General features: G+C 48.2%; 1 protein-coding gene across 2 annotated transcripts in view; it reads left to right on the top strand.

The window, feature by feature from the left end:
- ATAD2B (ATPase family AAA domain containing 2B) overlaps positions 1 to 17543 on the top strand; it is a 346160-nt gene that overhangs the window by 110176 nt on the left and 218441 nt on the right. For both annotated transcript variants that reach the window (XM_075341155.1, XM_075341154.1), the window contains exons 6-8: positions 7812 to 7938; positions 9572 to 9691; positions 12081 to 12156. In XM_075341155.1, the coding sequence (XP_075197270.1) occupies positions 7812 to 7938; positions 9572 to 9691; positions 12081 to 12156 (323 nt within the window). The remainder of the gene's footprint in view (positions 1 to 7811; positions 7939 to 9571; positions 9692 to 12080; positions 12157 to 17543) is intronic.

Raw genomic sequence — 17543 nt, 5'->3', positions numbered from 1 at the left:
GGTTTCGAACGTTCTTTATTTTCTGAGCTTCCCTTTGATGATGACCACACCAAAGTGAAATGGTTCAGCCTGTAAACTGCTAAATGGGAATAATGTGTGTGTATAATAATACTGTATAATATATATATAGAGAGACATAGAGAGAGATATAGCTGGATATAGAGATATAGCTGGATATAGAGATATAGCTGGATATAGAGAGAGATATAGCTGGATATAGAGAGAGATATAGCTGGATATAGGGAGAGATATAGCTGGATATAGGGAGAGATATAGCTGGATATAGGGAGAGATATAGCTGGATATAGGGAGAGATATAGCTGGATATAGGGAGAGATATAGCTGGATATAGGGAGAGATATAGCTGGATATAGGGAGAGATATAGCTGGATATAGGGAGAGATATAGCTGGATATAGGGAGAGATATAGCTGGATATAGGGAGAGATATAGCTGGATATAGGGAGAGATATAGCTGGATATAGGGAGAGATATAGCTGGATATAGGGAGAGATATAGCTGGATATAGGGAGAGATATAGCTGGATATAGGGAGAGATATAGCTGGATATAGGGAGAGATATAGCTGGATATAGGGAGAGATATAGCTGGATATAGAGATATAGCTGGATATAGGGAGATATATAGCTGGATATAGGGAGAGAGATATAGCTGGATATAGGGAGAGAGATATAGCTGGATATAGGGAGAGATATATAGCTGGATATAGAGATATAGCTGGATATAGGGAGAGATATAGCTGGATATAGAGAGAGATATAGCTGGATATAGAGAGAGATATAGCTGGATATAGAGAGAGATATAGCTGGATATAGAGAGAGATATAGCTGGATATAGAGAGAGATATAGCTGGATATAGAGAGAGATATAGCTGGATATAGAGAGAGATATAGCTGGATATAGAGAGAGATATAGCTGGATATAGAGAGAGATATAGCTGGATATAGAGAGAGATATAGCTGGATATAGAGAGAGATATAGCTGGATATAGAGAGAGATATAGCTGGATATAGAGAGAGATATAGCTGGATATAGAGAGAGATATAGCTGGATATAGAGAGAGATATAGCTGGATATAGAGAGAGATATAGCTGGATATAGAGAGAGATATAGCTGGATATAGAGAGAGATATAGCTGGATATAGAGAGATATAGCTGGATATAGGGAGAGATATAGCTGGATATAGGGAGAGATATAGCTGGATATAGGGAGAGATATAGCTGGATATAGAGAGAGATATAGCTGGATATAGAGAGATATAGCTGGATATAGAGAGATATAGCTGGATATAGAGAGAGATATAGCTGGATATAGAGAGATATAGCTGGATATAGGGAGAGATATAGCTGGATATAGGGAGAGATATAGCTGGATATAGGGAGAGATATAGCTGGATATAGGGAGAGATATAGCTGGATATAGGGAGAGATATAGCTGGATATAGGGAGAGATATAGCTGGATATAGAGAGAGATATAGCTGGATATAGAGAGATATAGCTGGATATAGAGAGATATAGCTGGATATAGAGAGAGATATAGCTGGATATAGGGAGAGATATAGCTGGATATAGAGAGTGATATAGCTGGATATAGAGATATAGCTGGATATAGAGATATAGCTGGATATAGGGAGAGATATAGCTGGATATAGAGATATAGCTGGATATAGAGAGTGATATAGCTGGATATAGAGAGTGATATAGCTGGATATAGAGAGAGATCTAGCTGGATATAGGGAGAGATATAGCTGGATACAGGGAGAGATCTAGCTGGGTATAGGGAGAGATCTAGCTGGGTATAGGGAGAGATCTAGCTGGATATAGGGAGAGATATAGCTGGATATAGGGAGAGATATAGCTGGATATAGGGAGAGATATAGCTGGATATAGAGAGAGATCTAGCTGGATATAGAGAGAGATCTAGCTGGGTATAGGGAGAGATCTAGCTGGGTATAGGGAGAGATCTAGCTGGATATAGGGAGAGATATAGCTGGATATAGGGAGAGATATAGCTGGATATAGAGAGAGATCTAGCTGGATATAGAGAGAGATCTAGCTGGATATAGGGAGAGATATAGCTGGATACAGGGAGAGATATAGCTGGATATAGAGAGAGATATAGCTGGATACAGGGAGAGATATAGCTGGATATAGAGAGTGATATAGCTGGATATAGAGATATAGCTGGATATAGAGAGTGATATAGCTGGATATAGAGATATAGCTGGATATAGGGAGAGATATAGCTGGATATAGAGAGAGATATAGCTGGATATAGAGATATAGCTGGATATAGAGAGTGATATAGCTGGATATAGAGAGAGTGATATAGCTGGATATAGAGAGAGTGATATAGCTGGATATAGAGAGAGTGATATAGCTGGATACAGGGAGAGATATAGCTGGATACAGGGAGAGATATAGCTGGATACAGGGAGAGATCTAGCTGGGTATAGGGAGAGATCTAGCTGGATATAGGGAGAGATATAGCTGGATACAGGGAGAGATATAGCTGGATATAGAGAGAGATATAGCTGGATACAGGGAGAGATATAGCTGGATATAGAGAGTGATATAGCTGGATATAGAGATATAGCTGGATATAGAGAGTGATATAGCTGGATATAGAGAGTGATATAGCTGGATATAGAGATATAGCTGGATATAGGGAGAGATATAGCTGGATATAGAGAGAGATATAGCTGGATATAGAGATATAGCTGGATATAGAGAGTGATATAGCTGGATATAGAGAGAGTGATATAGCTGGATATAGAGAGAGTGATATAGCTGGATATAGAGAGAGTGATATAGCTGGATACAGGGAGAGATATAGCTGGATACAGGGAGAGATATAGCTGGATACAGGGAGAGATATAGCTGGATACAGGGAGAGATCTAGCTGGGTATAGGGAGAGATCTAGCTGGGTATAGGGAGAGATCTAGCTGGGTATAGGGAGAGATCTAGCTGGATATAGGGAGAGATCTAGCTGGATATAGGGAGAGATATAGCTGGATATAGAGAGAGATCTAGCTGGATATAGAGAGAGATCTAGCTGGATATAGGGAGAGATATAGCTGGATACAGGGAGAGATATAGCTGGATATAGAGAGAGATATAGCTGGATACAGGGAGAGATATAGCTGGATATAGGGAGAGATATAGCTGGATACAGGGAGAGATCTAGCTGGGTACAGGGAGAGATATAGCTGGATATAGGGAGAGATATAGCTGGATACAGGGAGAGATATAGCTGGATATAGGGAGAGATATAGCTGGATATAGGGAGAGATATAGCTGGATACAGGGAGAGATATAGCTGGATACAGGGAGAGATATAGCTGGATATAGGGAGAGATATAGCTGGATATAGAGAGAGATATAGCTGGATATAGAGAGAGATATAGCTGGATATAGAGAGATATAGCTGGATATAGAGAGATATAGCTGGATATAGAGAGAGATATAGCTGGATATAGGGAGAGATATAGCTGGATATAGAGAGATATAGCTGGATATAGAGAGATATAGCTGGATATAGAGAGAGATATAGCTGGATATAGGGAGAGATATAGCTGGATATAGGGAGAGATATAGCTGGATATAGGGAGAGATATAGCTGGGTATAGAGAGAGATATAGCTGGGTATAGGGAGAGATATAGCTGGATATAGAGAGAGATATAGCTGGATATAGAGAGTGATATAGCTGGATATAGAGATATAGCTGGATATAGAGAGTGATATAGCTGGATATAGAGATATAGCTGGATATAGGGAGAGATATAGCTGGATATAGAGAGAGATATAGCTGGATATAGAGATATAGCTGGATATAGAGAGTGATATAGCTGGATATAGAGAGTGATATAGCTGGATATAGAGAGAGATCTAGCTGGATATAGGGAGAGATCTAGCTGGATACAGGGAGAGATCTAGCTGGGTATAGGGAGAGATCTAGCTGGGTATAGGGAGAGATCTAGCTGGGTATAGGGAGAGATATAGCTGGATATAGGGAGAGATATAGCTGGATATAGGGAGAGATATAGCTGGATATAGGGAGAGATATAGCTGGATATAGAGAGAGATATAGCTGGATATAGAGAGAGATATAGCTGGATACAGGGAGAGATATAGCTGGATATAGAGAGATATAGCTGGATATAGAGATATAGCTTGATATAGGGAGAGATATAGCTGGATATAGAGAGAGATATAGCTGGATATAGAGATATAGCTGGATATAGAGAGTGATATAGCTGGATATAGAGAGTGATATAGCTGGATATAGAGAGTGATATAGCTGGATATAGGGAGAGATCTAGCTGGATATAGGGAGAGATCTAGCTGGGTATAGGGAGAGATCTAGCTGGGTATAGGGAGAGATCTAGCTGGATATAGGGAGAGATATAGCTGGATATAGGGAGAGATATAGCTGGATATAGAGAGAGATCTAGCTGGATATAGAGAGAGATATAGCTGGATATAGGGAGAGATATAGCTGGATATAGGGAGAGATATAGCTGGATACAGGGAGAGATATAGCTGGATATAGAGAGAGATATAGCTGGATATAGGGAGAGATATAGCTGGATATAGGGAGAGATATAGCTGGATATAGGGAGAGATATAGCTGGATACAGGGAGAGATATAGCTGGATATAGGGAGAGATATAGCTGGATACAGGGAGAGATATAGCTGGGTACAGGGAGAGATATAGCTGGATATAGGGAGAGATATAGCTGGATACAGGGAGAGATATAGCTGGATATAGGGAGAGATATAGCTGGATACAGGGAGAGATATAGCTGGATATAGGGAGAGATATAGCTGGATATAGGGAGAGATATAGCTGGATATAGGGAGAGATATAGCTGGATATAGGGAGAGATATAGCTGGATATAGGGAGAGATATAGCTGGATATAGGGAGAGATATAGCTGGATATAGGGAGAGATATAGCTGGATATAGGGAGAGATATAGCTGGATATAGGGAGAGATATAGCTGGATATAGAGATGTTTGTGTATATATATTATATATATATATATATATATATATATATATATATAATATATTTTTTTGTTTTTTTTTATTTTATAAAACAAATTACAAAAATAATTTTTAGGCAAAAATAGATGCATTTGGGTAATTTTCCAGGTTGGAAGTGATGATCACATGACCATTGATTGGCTGCAGGGTTGTGGTCATTGCTTCAATGTGACGGGGGTGATTTCCAGTGGTTTGTACTACGGCTTTATATTTTATTAATACATGGCTTCCTACCATCGGACCAAAGAAGGATACCTACTAATGCCGGGGCTCGCTGAGTGTTGAGGGTAGGTGCACACACAGTCGACTTGTTGACTTTCTGGAATAGAAACTCCCCAAATCCTCCCCAAAATATTAGCGTTTGGCTATGTGCGCACGTTGCGTACAGTTCACTGCAGAAATTTCTGCAGCGATCTGAAGAGCACAATGTGCGCTTTAAATCGCTGCAGAAATGTCCGTAGTGAAGCCGATTCCATGCGCTCTGCCTGCAGCTCCTGCCATAAAGCGCCACGTGCGCACGGCCCCTGCACAATCTCCATAGACTGTGCAGGGGACGCAGGACGCATGCAGTTATTATTATTATTATTATTATTGTTTATTTATAGAGCACCATTGATTCCATGGTGCTGTACATGAGGGGGTTACATACAGAATACATGTACACGTTACAATAGACAGACTAGCACAGGGGGAAGAGGGCCCTGCCCTTGCGGGCTTACATCCTAAAGGATTTTGGGGAGGAGACAGTAGGTGGGGTGTAGGTGGGGCGGCAGCTCCGCACGGTGGTGGGGCGGCAGCTCCGCACGGTGGTGGGGCGGCAGCTCCGCACGGTGGTGGGGCGGCAGCTCCGCACGGTGGTGGGGCGGCAGCTCCGCACGGTGGTGGGGCGGCAGTTCCGCACGGTGGTGGGGCGGCAGTTCCGCACGGGGGTGGGGCGGCAGCTCCGCACGGGGGTGGGGCGGCAGCTCCGCACGGGGGTGGGGCGGCAGCTCCGCACGGTGGTGGGGCGGCAGCTCCGCACGGGGGTGAAGCAGTGAGGTCATTGAAGGTTATAGGCATTTCTGAACAGATGAGTCTTTAGGTTCCGTTTGAAGCTTGCGAGTGTAGTAGATAGTCTGACGTGTTGAGGCAGTGAGTTCCAGGAGACTGGGGATGCTCGGGAGGAGTCTTGGAGTCGGTTGCATGAGGAGCGAATGAGAGAGGAGGATAGAAGGAGATCTTGGGAGGACCGGAGGTTACGTTTTGGAGTGTAGCGAGAGATTAGTTCAGAGATATATGGAGGAGACAGATTATGGATAGCTTTGTAGGTCAGTGTTAGTAATTTGAATTGGATACGGTGGAAGATTGGGAGCCAGTGGAGGGACTTGCAGAGAGGAGAAGCGGGGTGGTATTGAGGAGAGAGGTGGATCAGTCGGGCAGCAGAGTTAAGGATGGACTGGAGAGGGGCGAGCGTGTTAGCAGGGAGACCACAGAGGAGGATGTTGCAGTAGTCGATGCGGGAGATTATGAGGGCGTGCACTAGAATTTTTGTAGATTGGGGATTGAGAAAAGGGCGGATTCTGGAGATATTTTTGAGTTGAAAACGGCAGGAGGTGGTGAGGGATTGGATGTGCGGTATGAAGGACAGGGCAGAGTCAAAGGTCACTCCGAGGCACCGAACTTTGGGTGCTGGGGAGAGCGTGATGTTATTAATTGTAATGGATAGATCAGGTGGAGAGTGCAGGGGAGATGGAGGAAAGATGATCAGTTCAGTTTTGGCCATATTGAGCTTTAGGAAGCGAGAGGAAAAGAAGGAAGATATAGCAGATAGGCACTCTGGGATTCTGGACAGCAGAGATGTGACATCTGGACCAGAGAGGTAGATCTGAGTGTCATCAGCATATAGGTGGTACTGGAAGCCATGGGACTTTATGAGTTGTCCCAGGCCAAATGTATAGATAGAAAAAAGTAAGGGTCCCAGGACAGAGCCTTGAGGGACACCAACAGAGAGAGAACGGGATGAAGAGGTTGTGTGGGAATGGGAGACACTAAAAGTGCGGTTGGAGAGGTATGAAGAGATCCAAGAGAGAGCGAGGTCTCTGACACCAAGGGAAGAGAGGATCTGTAGTAGCAGGGAGTGGTCAACAGTGTCAAAGGCTGAGGATAGGTCTAGAAGTAGGAGTACAGAGAAGTGGTTGTTAGCTTTGGCGGTAAGTAAGTCATTTGTGATTTTAGTCAGGGCAGTTTCAGTGGAATGATGTGGACGGAAGCCGGACTGTAGGTTGTCAAAGAGAGAGTTAGAGGAGAGGTGGGAGGAAAGTTCAGCATGGACGTGCTGTTCCAGGAGTTTTGAGGCAAGTGGGAGTAGCGATATGGGTCGATAGCTGGTAGTAGAGGTTGGGTCGAGGGAAGGTTTCTTTAGGATAGGTGTGACTGTTGCATGCTTAAAGGCAGAAGGGAAGGTACCAGTTGTTAGAGATAGGTTGAAGAGATGGGATAAGGCGGGAATAAGGATAGTGGTGAGGTTGGGGAGGAGGTGGGATGGGATGCAGCGTAACTGCATGTATTTGCGCAACGTGCGCACATAGCCTTTCTACTCCAAAAACTCGGCAAATAGAGCCAAAGAATATTTTTAAAAAAAAAAAGTTTTTTAGGATCTCTCATCCAGAAATCGGCAGTGATCCCCTCCGTCCTTACAGACCACCTACGTATGGTAAAGCCGAGCATTAGCATTTAGTGTGTGGTTCACCTGTATTTTAGGAGAACATGGACATGTATTCCCGCGTCAAGAGAAGGAGAAAAAGCCTGAGACGGAACAGTTATCCCATCAAGACCCGCCACGAAGAGTCCTCGGAGGGAGAAGAGGAGGAGGAGGAGGTTTCTGAAGGTCTGTGTGTCTCTCGGTTATGGTTTTCATGTATTATTCTTGTCTCCTACATATACCTGTGTCCTTGTGCAGAGCAGGTGTTGGTGATTTAGGGGGAGGCCACAAGGAGCAGTGACCTCCATTGTTTTCACGCTGTGTTTTAGCTTCCTTTAAGCTTCACCCACCCCAGTGCCGCTTTCCGTGCCCTCATCCTTCATGTCGGCACACCCGGAATTGCCGCATGACGTTCTCGTTAAAAGTGGGCTCACGCAAGAGATCATTTTTGGCTGCCTGTCCCTAGGATCGGCCATCAATGTTTGACTTGCAGGAGTTCAGCTTGCAGAGGGCAGAAACGGTCTCTGCCTCCTGATCTTATATTTGACTCTAAGAGATATCACTGCTGCACCCCAGGGGGGACTATTACTGAGTCGCCCATACAACGGCCGGTAGGTTTCAGACACAAGTTAGAATAGAGGGGTTCTTGCCCCCTCCTCTCCTCATAATCCTCCTTTCTTTTTTTTTTCTTAATTAAAGCCCCACTCCATTTTGGTTTTTTTTTTGTTTTTTTTTTTGCACCGCTGGGTGTGGCGCTTTAAATCTCAGACCCCTCCCCTAGTGTTACACTCTCCCTCCGGTGTCTTCACCTTTTTTCAGCATCGCCCCTATTCCGCGGCTCCGTCTTGTGCCCATATGTTCTGATTGGATAAAAAGCAGACACTGGAGAGACCCTGAAAACAGATAAAGATGGCAGCAGGTGACTTCAGCACCACTCCAGCGGTGCGATGCAAAAAACCTCTGGCGTGCTGGTTTAAATGTACAAATTGTCTCTCCAGGAAAGGAGACAAACTCTATTGCAGCGCCACCTATTGGAAGTAGCGATCCTAAAAATCAGAAGTAGATGTTTAACAATCCTTTGCATATGACCTAGGATATATGCCAGATCAGAATCCCAATTTGCAGACAGTGTTTCGGGGTGCTTGCCCCTCATCAGTGCAAAGTATGTATGTATTCTTGGGTTAAAATCTGTTTCATTTGCTGGCTGTATAGAATAAGCTAACTGAGGGTCCGCCAGTGAGCTCACTTATATTAAATGACGAGTTTGCACTTTTTTGAAATTTTCCCCTTTTTTAATTGACACACGTTTGCATCAGACATAAACTGTCCCACTGCCCATGAGTTAGGTCCCGTCTCTGCCAACCGCTTAGATGGTGCATGACGATGCATGCGCAGCCGCCAACTGACGCGAATGGAGGAAGAACCTGACAGCGTCGAGTCTGTCTCCTACTCTCACATATGGACAGGAGGAGCCGTCAAAGGACGTCTGCCAGGAGCTGCCAGTTCTGCAGCGATCACCAGCACAGTTAGGTCATCCTCTACAGGAAGCATAGGGGCCTAGCTGCCCCTGAAGGCGGCCATCGCTGGGGTCGTGCATTGTGGCCACCCAGCCTAAGACTGGCTGGAGCTGGGGGCTGCCTTCTTGTAGGTCTCTGGGGCTTGTCTGATGACTCTGTGCCCCCGCACGGCACCTGCCAAGGGTCAGGGAGATCCTCCGCTGTCACATACCATGGCATATACAAAGGAAATGAAACAAATTCGTATTATTAGGAATGTGCTCTTCATAAAAAGTTTGATCAACAATGTTTGTCATCTGCAGAATCCCAAGAAGAAGGTGAAGACGGTGACGAGGAAGCCGAGGTAGAAGGGGAAGAAAACGATCGGCCTTATAACCTAAGGCAGAGAAAAACTGTGGAACGGTACCAGGCCCCCCCTATTGGTAGGTGATGTGCTCCGCCTGGAGGAACCCTAAATGATCGGATCACTGTTATCTCCACAGTAAGGTCCTTTTAAGGGGAACCTGTCGGGTGCAATATGCACACAGGACCACAAGCAGTTCTGGGTGCATATTGCTAATCCCTGCCTAACCGTCCCTGTATACACTAGCATAGATAAAGAGATCTTTAGAAAAGGGATTTCTAAAGATCTTACGCTAATGGGCGCTGGGACTAGTCCCAAGGGTGGTATATCCCACGACTAGTCCGCCCTCTTAGCATGGTAGTACACCCACAGGGGTGTACTAACTTGCTATTCAATGCAGTGTCACCAGCGGTGTCGTGCGTACCTGTGTTTGCTGTGACTGCACTTCTGAATGCCGTAAACTTCCGGTCATGCGCAGTAGACCTCTCTGATGGTGGGATGTGTACACCCTGCTTCACACTGCGCATAACTGCAAGTGCCGGCATTCAGAAGCGCGGTCACAGCAATAAAAGGTACGCGCTGCACCGCTGGTGATGCTGAATTGATTACCATGTTATCACACCCCTGTGGGTGTACTTCCATGCTAAGAAGGTGGCTAGGGAAGTAACGCCCTTGGGACTAGTCCCTGCACTCATTAGCATATGGTAAAAGATCTTTAGATCTTTTTCTAAAGATCTCTTTATCTATGCTAGTGTATACAGGGACGGTTAGGCAGGGATTAGCAATATACACCCAGAACTGCTCGTGGTTCTGGGGACATATTGCACCTGACAGGTTCCCTTTTAAGTGCTCCATTTTCAGCGGTCTACATACAAGGTTCCTGTAAGAAGGTTACATTTGTCTCTATATGGATTAGTGCAGTCATATGCAGTGAAAAAAAACAAAAACCTAAACCCTGCCAAATAAATGGAGACCTAAAGAACCATTTTCTGGCCTTCATCTGCTTGTGGTTTGAGCTTACACAATACAAATAATAATAATAAAAAATATTTATATAGCACTATTAATTCCACGGCGCTTTACATACATTGGCAACACTGTCCCCATTGGGGCTCATAATCTAATATCCCTATTAGTATGTTTTTGGTGTGTGGGAGGAAACCCACGCAAACACGGGGAGAACATACAAACTCCTTGCAGATGGTGTCCTTGGTGGGAATTGAACTCAGGACCCCAGCGCTGCAAGACTGCAGTGCTAACCACTGAGCCACCACAAGACTACAGTGCTAACCACTGAGCCACCACAAGACTGCAGTGCTAACCACTGAGCCACCACAAGGCTGCAGTGCTAACCACTGAGCCACAGTGCCATATGCCATGTAAAGAGCCTAAGGGAGTTGTCTTATGGGTATCATTCATCACCTCTCCATAGGGTGTCGTGTGCCCACTTTGTGAATGGAGCAGTAGTTTATATCTGTGAGCCCTACTCCATTCACTTCTATAGGGTGCAGTAAACAGTTGACCGATGCTGCCATAGATTGTGGATGAAGGGGGGTTATGTATTAACGGAGGTTACCTATACATTCACATGGAAAGCAGTTACCATGATCCATGGAGGTCCCGGCGGTCGGTCTTCTTCACTATTCATGCGATCTATGACCTACGTGGTGATGATGAATAGTATCGGTGGAACATCCCCTATCACTGCACATTTGCCCACCATAATTTAAAGGGTTTTCCAATTTTGGAAAACAGCTGTCCTTCGGCACAGTTTGTGTCAAAAGAAACCAACTGTGCTTTTACTCCTCCTTCCCAGGTCCAGCAATAAATCTCCACCGCTGTTTTAAGTATTCTGTATTATGTTCAGCGCTGACATCACATTGTCAGCATTGCAGCTAATGACTGACGTCTGCTCCACTGAGGGGTTTGTGGGGTCCACTCTGCAGAGCCGCTGAGCTCAGTGATCGCCTGATATCAATAACAGATGCTGGGAGCAGCGACGCAAACTATGCTCTGGACCCGGGGAGGAGGAATAAAGCTCAGTTTTGAGTTTGTTTTTTTTTTTTATTAAACAAACTGCATTAGGGGACAGGGAAAATTCTTATTCTCAAAATACGTGAAAGCCCCTTTAATCTACAAATCTCCATGTACTATTTGGCGCCGTGGTCCCAACTATTGTAGCCATATTGCATGGTTGCATCCAATGCAAACTGTGTCATTGTAGTTCTGGTCCTGGAGTTGTGAATAGGGGACATACAAGAGCCAGGGAAACGCCCAGTTGTCAATTTATTCATACATTTCCAAGAGGATTAATGGATGACCATACACCGTTGTACACAATGCCCGACCCAGACTTGTTTATTGAGAGGTCTATGCTGGAAATATGTTGTCACCCACTTTATTTATGGTCTTATCCTGTGGCAATGAGCGGCGTTCACCTATAAAGATCTCCCCCATTTTTCTTTTAGAGCCAGCACATCAAAAGAAACGACAGAGCACTTTGTTTGATACACACAGATCTCCTGCAAGAAGAAGCCATATCCGGTATGTATAGAAATAGGCTAGTGCCTCCCCATTTATTTATTTTTTTCTCCTCCATCTCCGGACCTAGAGGTTTACCATGTAGTCACTATATCGTCCGCCCTCCATCCGGGGTCCCAGGAGGCAGGGGCGGTGGGTGTTCCTAGATGCTGTCCCAGAACTGTCGGCTGTGGCGGCTGTGCTGGCGGCTGTGCTGTCGGCTGTGGCGGCTGTGCTGTCGGCTGTGGCGGCTGAGCTGTCGGCTGTGGCGGCTGAGCTGTCGGCTGTGGCGGCTGCGCTGTCGCTGTGGCGGCTGCGCTGTCGCTGTGGCGGCTGCGCTGTCGCTGTGGCGGCTGCGCTGTTGCTGTGGCGGCTGCGCTGTTGCTGTGGCGGCTGCGTTGGGGCTGTGGCGTCTGCGGTGGGGCTGTGGCGTCTGCGTTGGGGCTGTGGCGGCTGCGTTGGGGCTGTGGCGTCTGCGTTGGGGCTGTGGCGGCTGCGCTGTTGCGGTGGCGGCTGCGCTGTTGCTGTGCCGGCTGCGTTGGGGCGGCTGCGCTGGTGCGGTGGCGGCTGCGCTGGTGCGGTGGCGGCTGCGCTGGTGCGGTGGCGGCTGGTGGTGGTGGGGGCTTCAAATAAAATGGCGCCCGGATTCAGCGTGTGCACAGATTGAGCTCTCTGCTGAAATGACAAGCCGAGATCTCATCTGCACAAGTGCCACCTCTGGGCGCTATTTTCCTTAAATCCACTGCTGGGAGTTCATAGGGTCAGAAGCGGCACGTGCGCAGATGAGATCTTGAGCAGAGCATTCCATCTGCACATGCACCGGCTCCGGGCGCCATTATTTGAAGTCCTCACCACCCGCACAGTTGCCTCAGCACCACAAAGCCATCGCAGCATTCCCCCTGTCTCCTGCTACTCCTCTTCACCACCCCCGGTAAGCTACATTCAGATTATAAGACGCATCCCTCACTTTCCTCCCACATTTTTGGGAGGAAAAGTGCGTTTTACAATCTGAAAAATACGATAATCAGAAAGCCATATGGAACCTGACATTTTAAAGATAAAAACTGCAAGAAAAGAAGGATTTTTGTGTACTCACCGTAAAATCTCTTTCTCTGAGTCTTCATTGGGGGACACAGGACCATGGGTTATGCTGCTGTCACTAGGAGGCTGACACTAAGTAAACAGAAAAAGTTAGCTCCTCCCCAGCAGTATAACCCCTGAGCCGGAGGCGGGCTCAATCAGTTTAGTGCACAAGCAGTAGGAGGAGAACCAAACAATCCTGGATAAAACAAGGTAAAAACTATGACCATTAGTCGTGTGACCAGTGGCCTGGGAATATGGCCACTGGGGTAACAGGCAGGTAATATATAACAAAAAACACAAGCAGGGTGGGTGCTGTGTCCCCCAATGAAGACTCAGAGAAAGAGATTTTACGGTGAGTACACAAAAATCCTTCTTTCTCTATCGTTTCATTGGGGGACACAGGACCATGGGACGTCCAAAAGCAGTCCCTGGGTGGGAAGAGAACCATCACCGGAGATAGGAAGGAGCCGCTTCCCCCTGTCGGGCTTGACCCAGACCTACAAGCACCTACCTTGATACAGGTGTGCCACTGCCGCCCGCAAACCTTACGCCAAGACTGGGCTCTGCCGAAGCTTGGGTGTGACCCTGGTAGAAACTAGTAAAGGTATGCTGACTAGATCAGGTGGCGGCCCAGGGGACCTGGTCGGTCAACGTCTGAAGTCCAATCGTCCAAGGGGTACCCCTTGCTCGGTAGACCGCGGCGGAAGTCCGTCCTTCATGCGATAGTCTAAACATATGGAGGAATGGATCCATGTGAAATTCTGGCCCTTGGCGCCGGCATGCGCCTCTTGGGAACGGGTGGAAGGATGGACTGACTGTCGGTGTAACCGAAAAGTGGTGTCCTACAGACATAAAAAACTGATGGCTCGTACCAGCTCTGGAACGAACTAGGCCCCCTTTCAGGTTGAGAGAGGAGACTAGAACCGAACACCGAAACCTAAACTCCTCTTCTGGAAGGAACAGCGAGGTGTCTTGGACGGAAACGAAGGGTTCTGGCCGGAGCCCCCCCTTGACCTGCTAGAAGAGCCGGAAAAGGGGAGAGAAAAAAAAAAACGACGAGGGCTGTCCGCCCTGATGCCGTCTGTAACCAAAAGATGGCCACGAGGAGCCCACCTATCAAAACAGGTGGGAGCAGGGAAAAAGGGGTACCTTGAAGCGAACCCATCACTGGATTAAGGTCCCACGTTTCTAGTGAACGAAGATATTGCCGAGCCAGATGGACGCTTCTCTGAGTGAAGGCCGTGATCGAAGGACGGGAAGTGAGAGGACTCCGAAAACCCGAAACAAATCGAGCAGACACCTGGTCGATACAGGGACGCGCGAGAGGGCCGCATCCAGATCTGACTGGAAGAATGCCAGCAAGGAGGGGAGGGAGAGAGAGGAGAAGGGAAGTTGTGCTCCTCAGACCACCGGGGGAGCTCTTTACGAGTGGAAATAAATTCTCGAGGAAACTGGATTCCCGGCCCTCATCATTGTCTGCAATCTTCTTGTCAACAGACCTGACCGAGCCAGCACCCGGGATCCACTGGTGAGGCCGTTGAACTTGGGACTTCTGAGTCCTGGTAGAAGAGCGGGGCCCCGACCCGGAAGAACTGGGCGGTCTGGACGGAGCCACGGGGCATCTGCGAGGAGTTGAGTAAGTTATGTGAACTATGCTCGCCTGGGCCACTCCAGAGCCATCTTCTGCCTTGGTCCATCTTGAGAACCCTCGAGATCATGGGAAGCCGCGGGAAGATGCACGAGAGCCTGAACAGGCTTCACGACCGGTCGAGGGCGTCGTCACCTAGTCCAGAGCAGGTGGCACCCTCGATGCACCATTGACTTGAAAGTTGGATCGGAAGAACCAATAGGTCCACAACTGGAGATCTTCCTTCGCCGGAGATCTGGCTGGTGACTTCCCTGTTGAGGAGCCATTTGCCTAAGCGAGGTCCTTCCTGCCGCGAAAATCGGCCGTCGAAACATCCACGCTAGGGATGTGGTGCCGAGATTAGCGAGTGAAGAGACCCGTCCCAGAGCAAGATCTACTAGGCCTCTTCCCTTGCCATGACACTCCCTGCGTCTCCCTGGAGGATGATGCACGTCACCGCTGTGGCATGGACCGACTGGAACCTGAATGGGCCACCCTGACCCAGAGAAGAAATTGTAAACCGGGCTAACCGGAGGGCTCTGATTTCCGGAATGTTGCAGAGGAGAGAATGCCCTAGGGGTGTCCCTCGGGACCGTGCCGAGGAATGGTGGAGTAGGATACCCTATCACGGGAGACTGGTGACGGTTGATAACATCCACCGGAGGAGGAAAGGGGAGCTTCCCAAGGGACGGTTGTGAAAACTGGTCCGCTAGGAGGGGATTGGCGGGTCACCCGCGAAGACGGAACGTTCCTGACTCCGTTCTTCAGTGTGGTCCGCTGGAGAGTCAAGGATGAAATCTGGTAAGTACACCGCCGCTATTACCGCCACAGACTGCCGAGGACTCGCATAGCAAAAAACGATGGAAAAACGGGCGCGGATGGCAAAGGGTACGCGGGACTCTGTGCCAGGAAGAAAACTACTCCTGCGTGAGGAGTAGCTACCCTTGGACGGGCTCGAATACCGTGCCTAAGGGATGATCTACCGGGTCAGGGTCTGAGAGGACTCCCTCCGGTAGCTCAGCTACCCAAGTAGCGAAAAAGTGATGATGACGGTCTAAACCTCAAGGCGAGGGCCCTTGAAGGGAGAACTCTGGTCCTCCAGGTCGTTTCTGGGCGGAGTGAACCTAGCAGCCCTGTAGAGTAGGATGCGCAGGGATAGTGATCCCTGCAAGCGCTCTTAAAAAACTGGAACGGTCCACTGTCACGCGAGGCGGAGGGACTGTTGGAGGGATAGAGGCGCCCTGACTGGTGCGGCGTGAACGGACTGGGACCTAGCGGTGAGGGGACGATCCTGATGCGTCTGGGCCGATGCCGGGAAAGAGATGTACTCTTCCCTTACGTAGCCTAGGGGAGAGATGTACTCTACCCTGACGTAGCCTAGGGGAGCAACTGGACCCGCCCCTCTCCGAAGGGGCGTTCACCTAAAGTCGGAAGGGAAGTCAGCGACTCCTTAGATGTCGATTCCACGTTCCTAATCCTGAGTCAGAGGTCTCGACGGGTGTACACACTGATGCTAGAGGCTCAGGCCGAGCAGCAGTCAGACACCAGGTCTGTGAAGAGAGGGTACTCACCGAAGATGATAACCAGTCCAGGGTCGGCATAGGTGGAACGTGGTCCGCCGCGTAGGGTGTCCGCGGAGTCCCTGCGGAACGTCACGTTAGGGACAAGAAGCCAGAAGGAACACAGGCGGGTCGATTACAGGGTAGCGTGCCCCTTCCTTTCGGAGCCCCCTTCGAGAAGGGGTAATGACAAATAAAGGGACTTACCACTGGTAAACGTCGTGTCCGGGAAATATCCATGTTCACGCAGTCAGCACGGCGAACTCTGGATGTCCCCTGTAAACCGCAGGGGCCCGCCACATTCGTCTCTCCAAGGTGGCATGCCCCCTCTCTCCGGAGCCCTTTGGGGGAATGATAATGACAATAACACGACTTACCGCTGGTAAACGGCGTGTCTGGTTGTTGTTTGTGATCAATCAGCGACTCCAGTGTAGCATGGCCATTCTCTCCGAAATCCCTTTGGAGAAAGGAATAATGATAATGACAAGACTTACCGCTGGTAAACGTCGTGTCTGGTTGTTGTCAGTGATCACGCGGTAACTCTGCGAACTCTGGATGTCCCCTGATACATCAAGGGTCCGCTCCAAATGTCTTAAAGGAGACCTGCGTGCACGGAGAGAAGAGGGCTGTCCATAGCCTTACAGCTTGACTCACCATTTCTAGCAGGCTATTCGTCATGCGTCAAAACATCCAGGTCCTGCTCGGAGTCCAGCAGAGGTGGAATGCCTGGGCCATCACCCGAGAGGTCGAAAGGCTACCGGAGGAAAGGCAGTCTGGACCTGGGGATTAAGGTGAAACCTGGGGGCCGCAGAAGACGAGACCTGGCGGGTCCACTTCCGGCAGAGGAAAAGGTCCCTGGTATGGAACTCACCTCCCCGAGGGGATTGCGCCAGTCCTGTGGATGATCTGACAGAGCGTCGGCCAGGGACGCAGCGCATGCGCACCAACCCGAGGAACGCCAGCGAGGGGATTTATGGCCAGAGACAGGCGCTAACCATCCGGCAGGGGCGAGCAGTGCCAGTGGCTGCGGTAGTTGTAAAACACCCATCTGACATCATTTGGGGTAAGACACAATTGAGGGAAACGTAGACCTGAGCTTACCGGTCCAAAATAACAAATCTCAAGCTGAGACCTGTAAGAGT

Source organism: Anomaloglossus baeobatrachus, chromosome 3 (genome assembly GCF_048569485.1).
Source record: "Anomaloglossus baeobatrachus isolate aAnoBae1 chromosome 3, aAnoBae1.hap1, whole genome shotgun sequence".
Taxonomy (NCBI): Eukaryota; Metazoa; Chordata; class Amphibia; order Anura; family Aromobatidae; genus Anomaloglossus; species Anomaloglossus baeobatrachus.
Note: the sequence above shows the minus strand (reverse complement) of the source record. Positions and strands in the feature narration are given on the sequence as shown.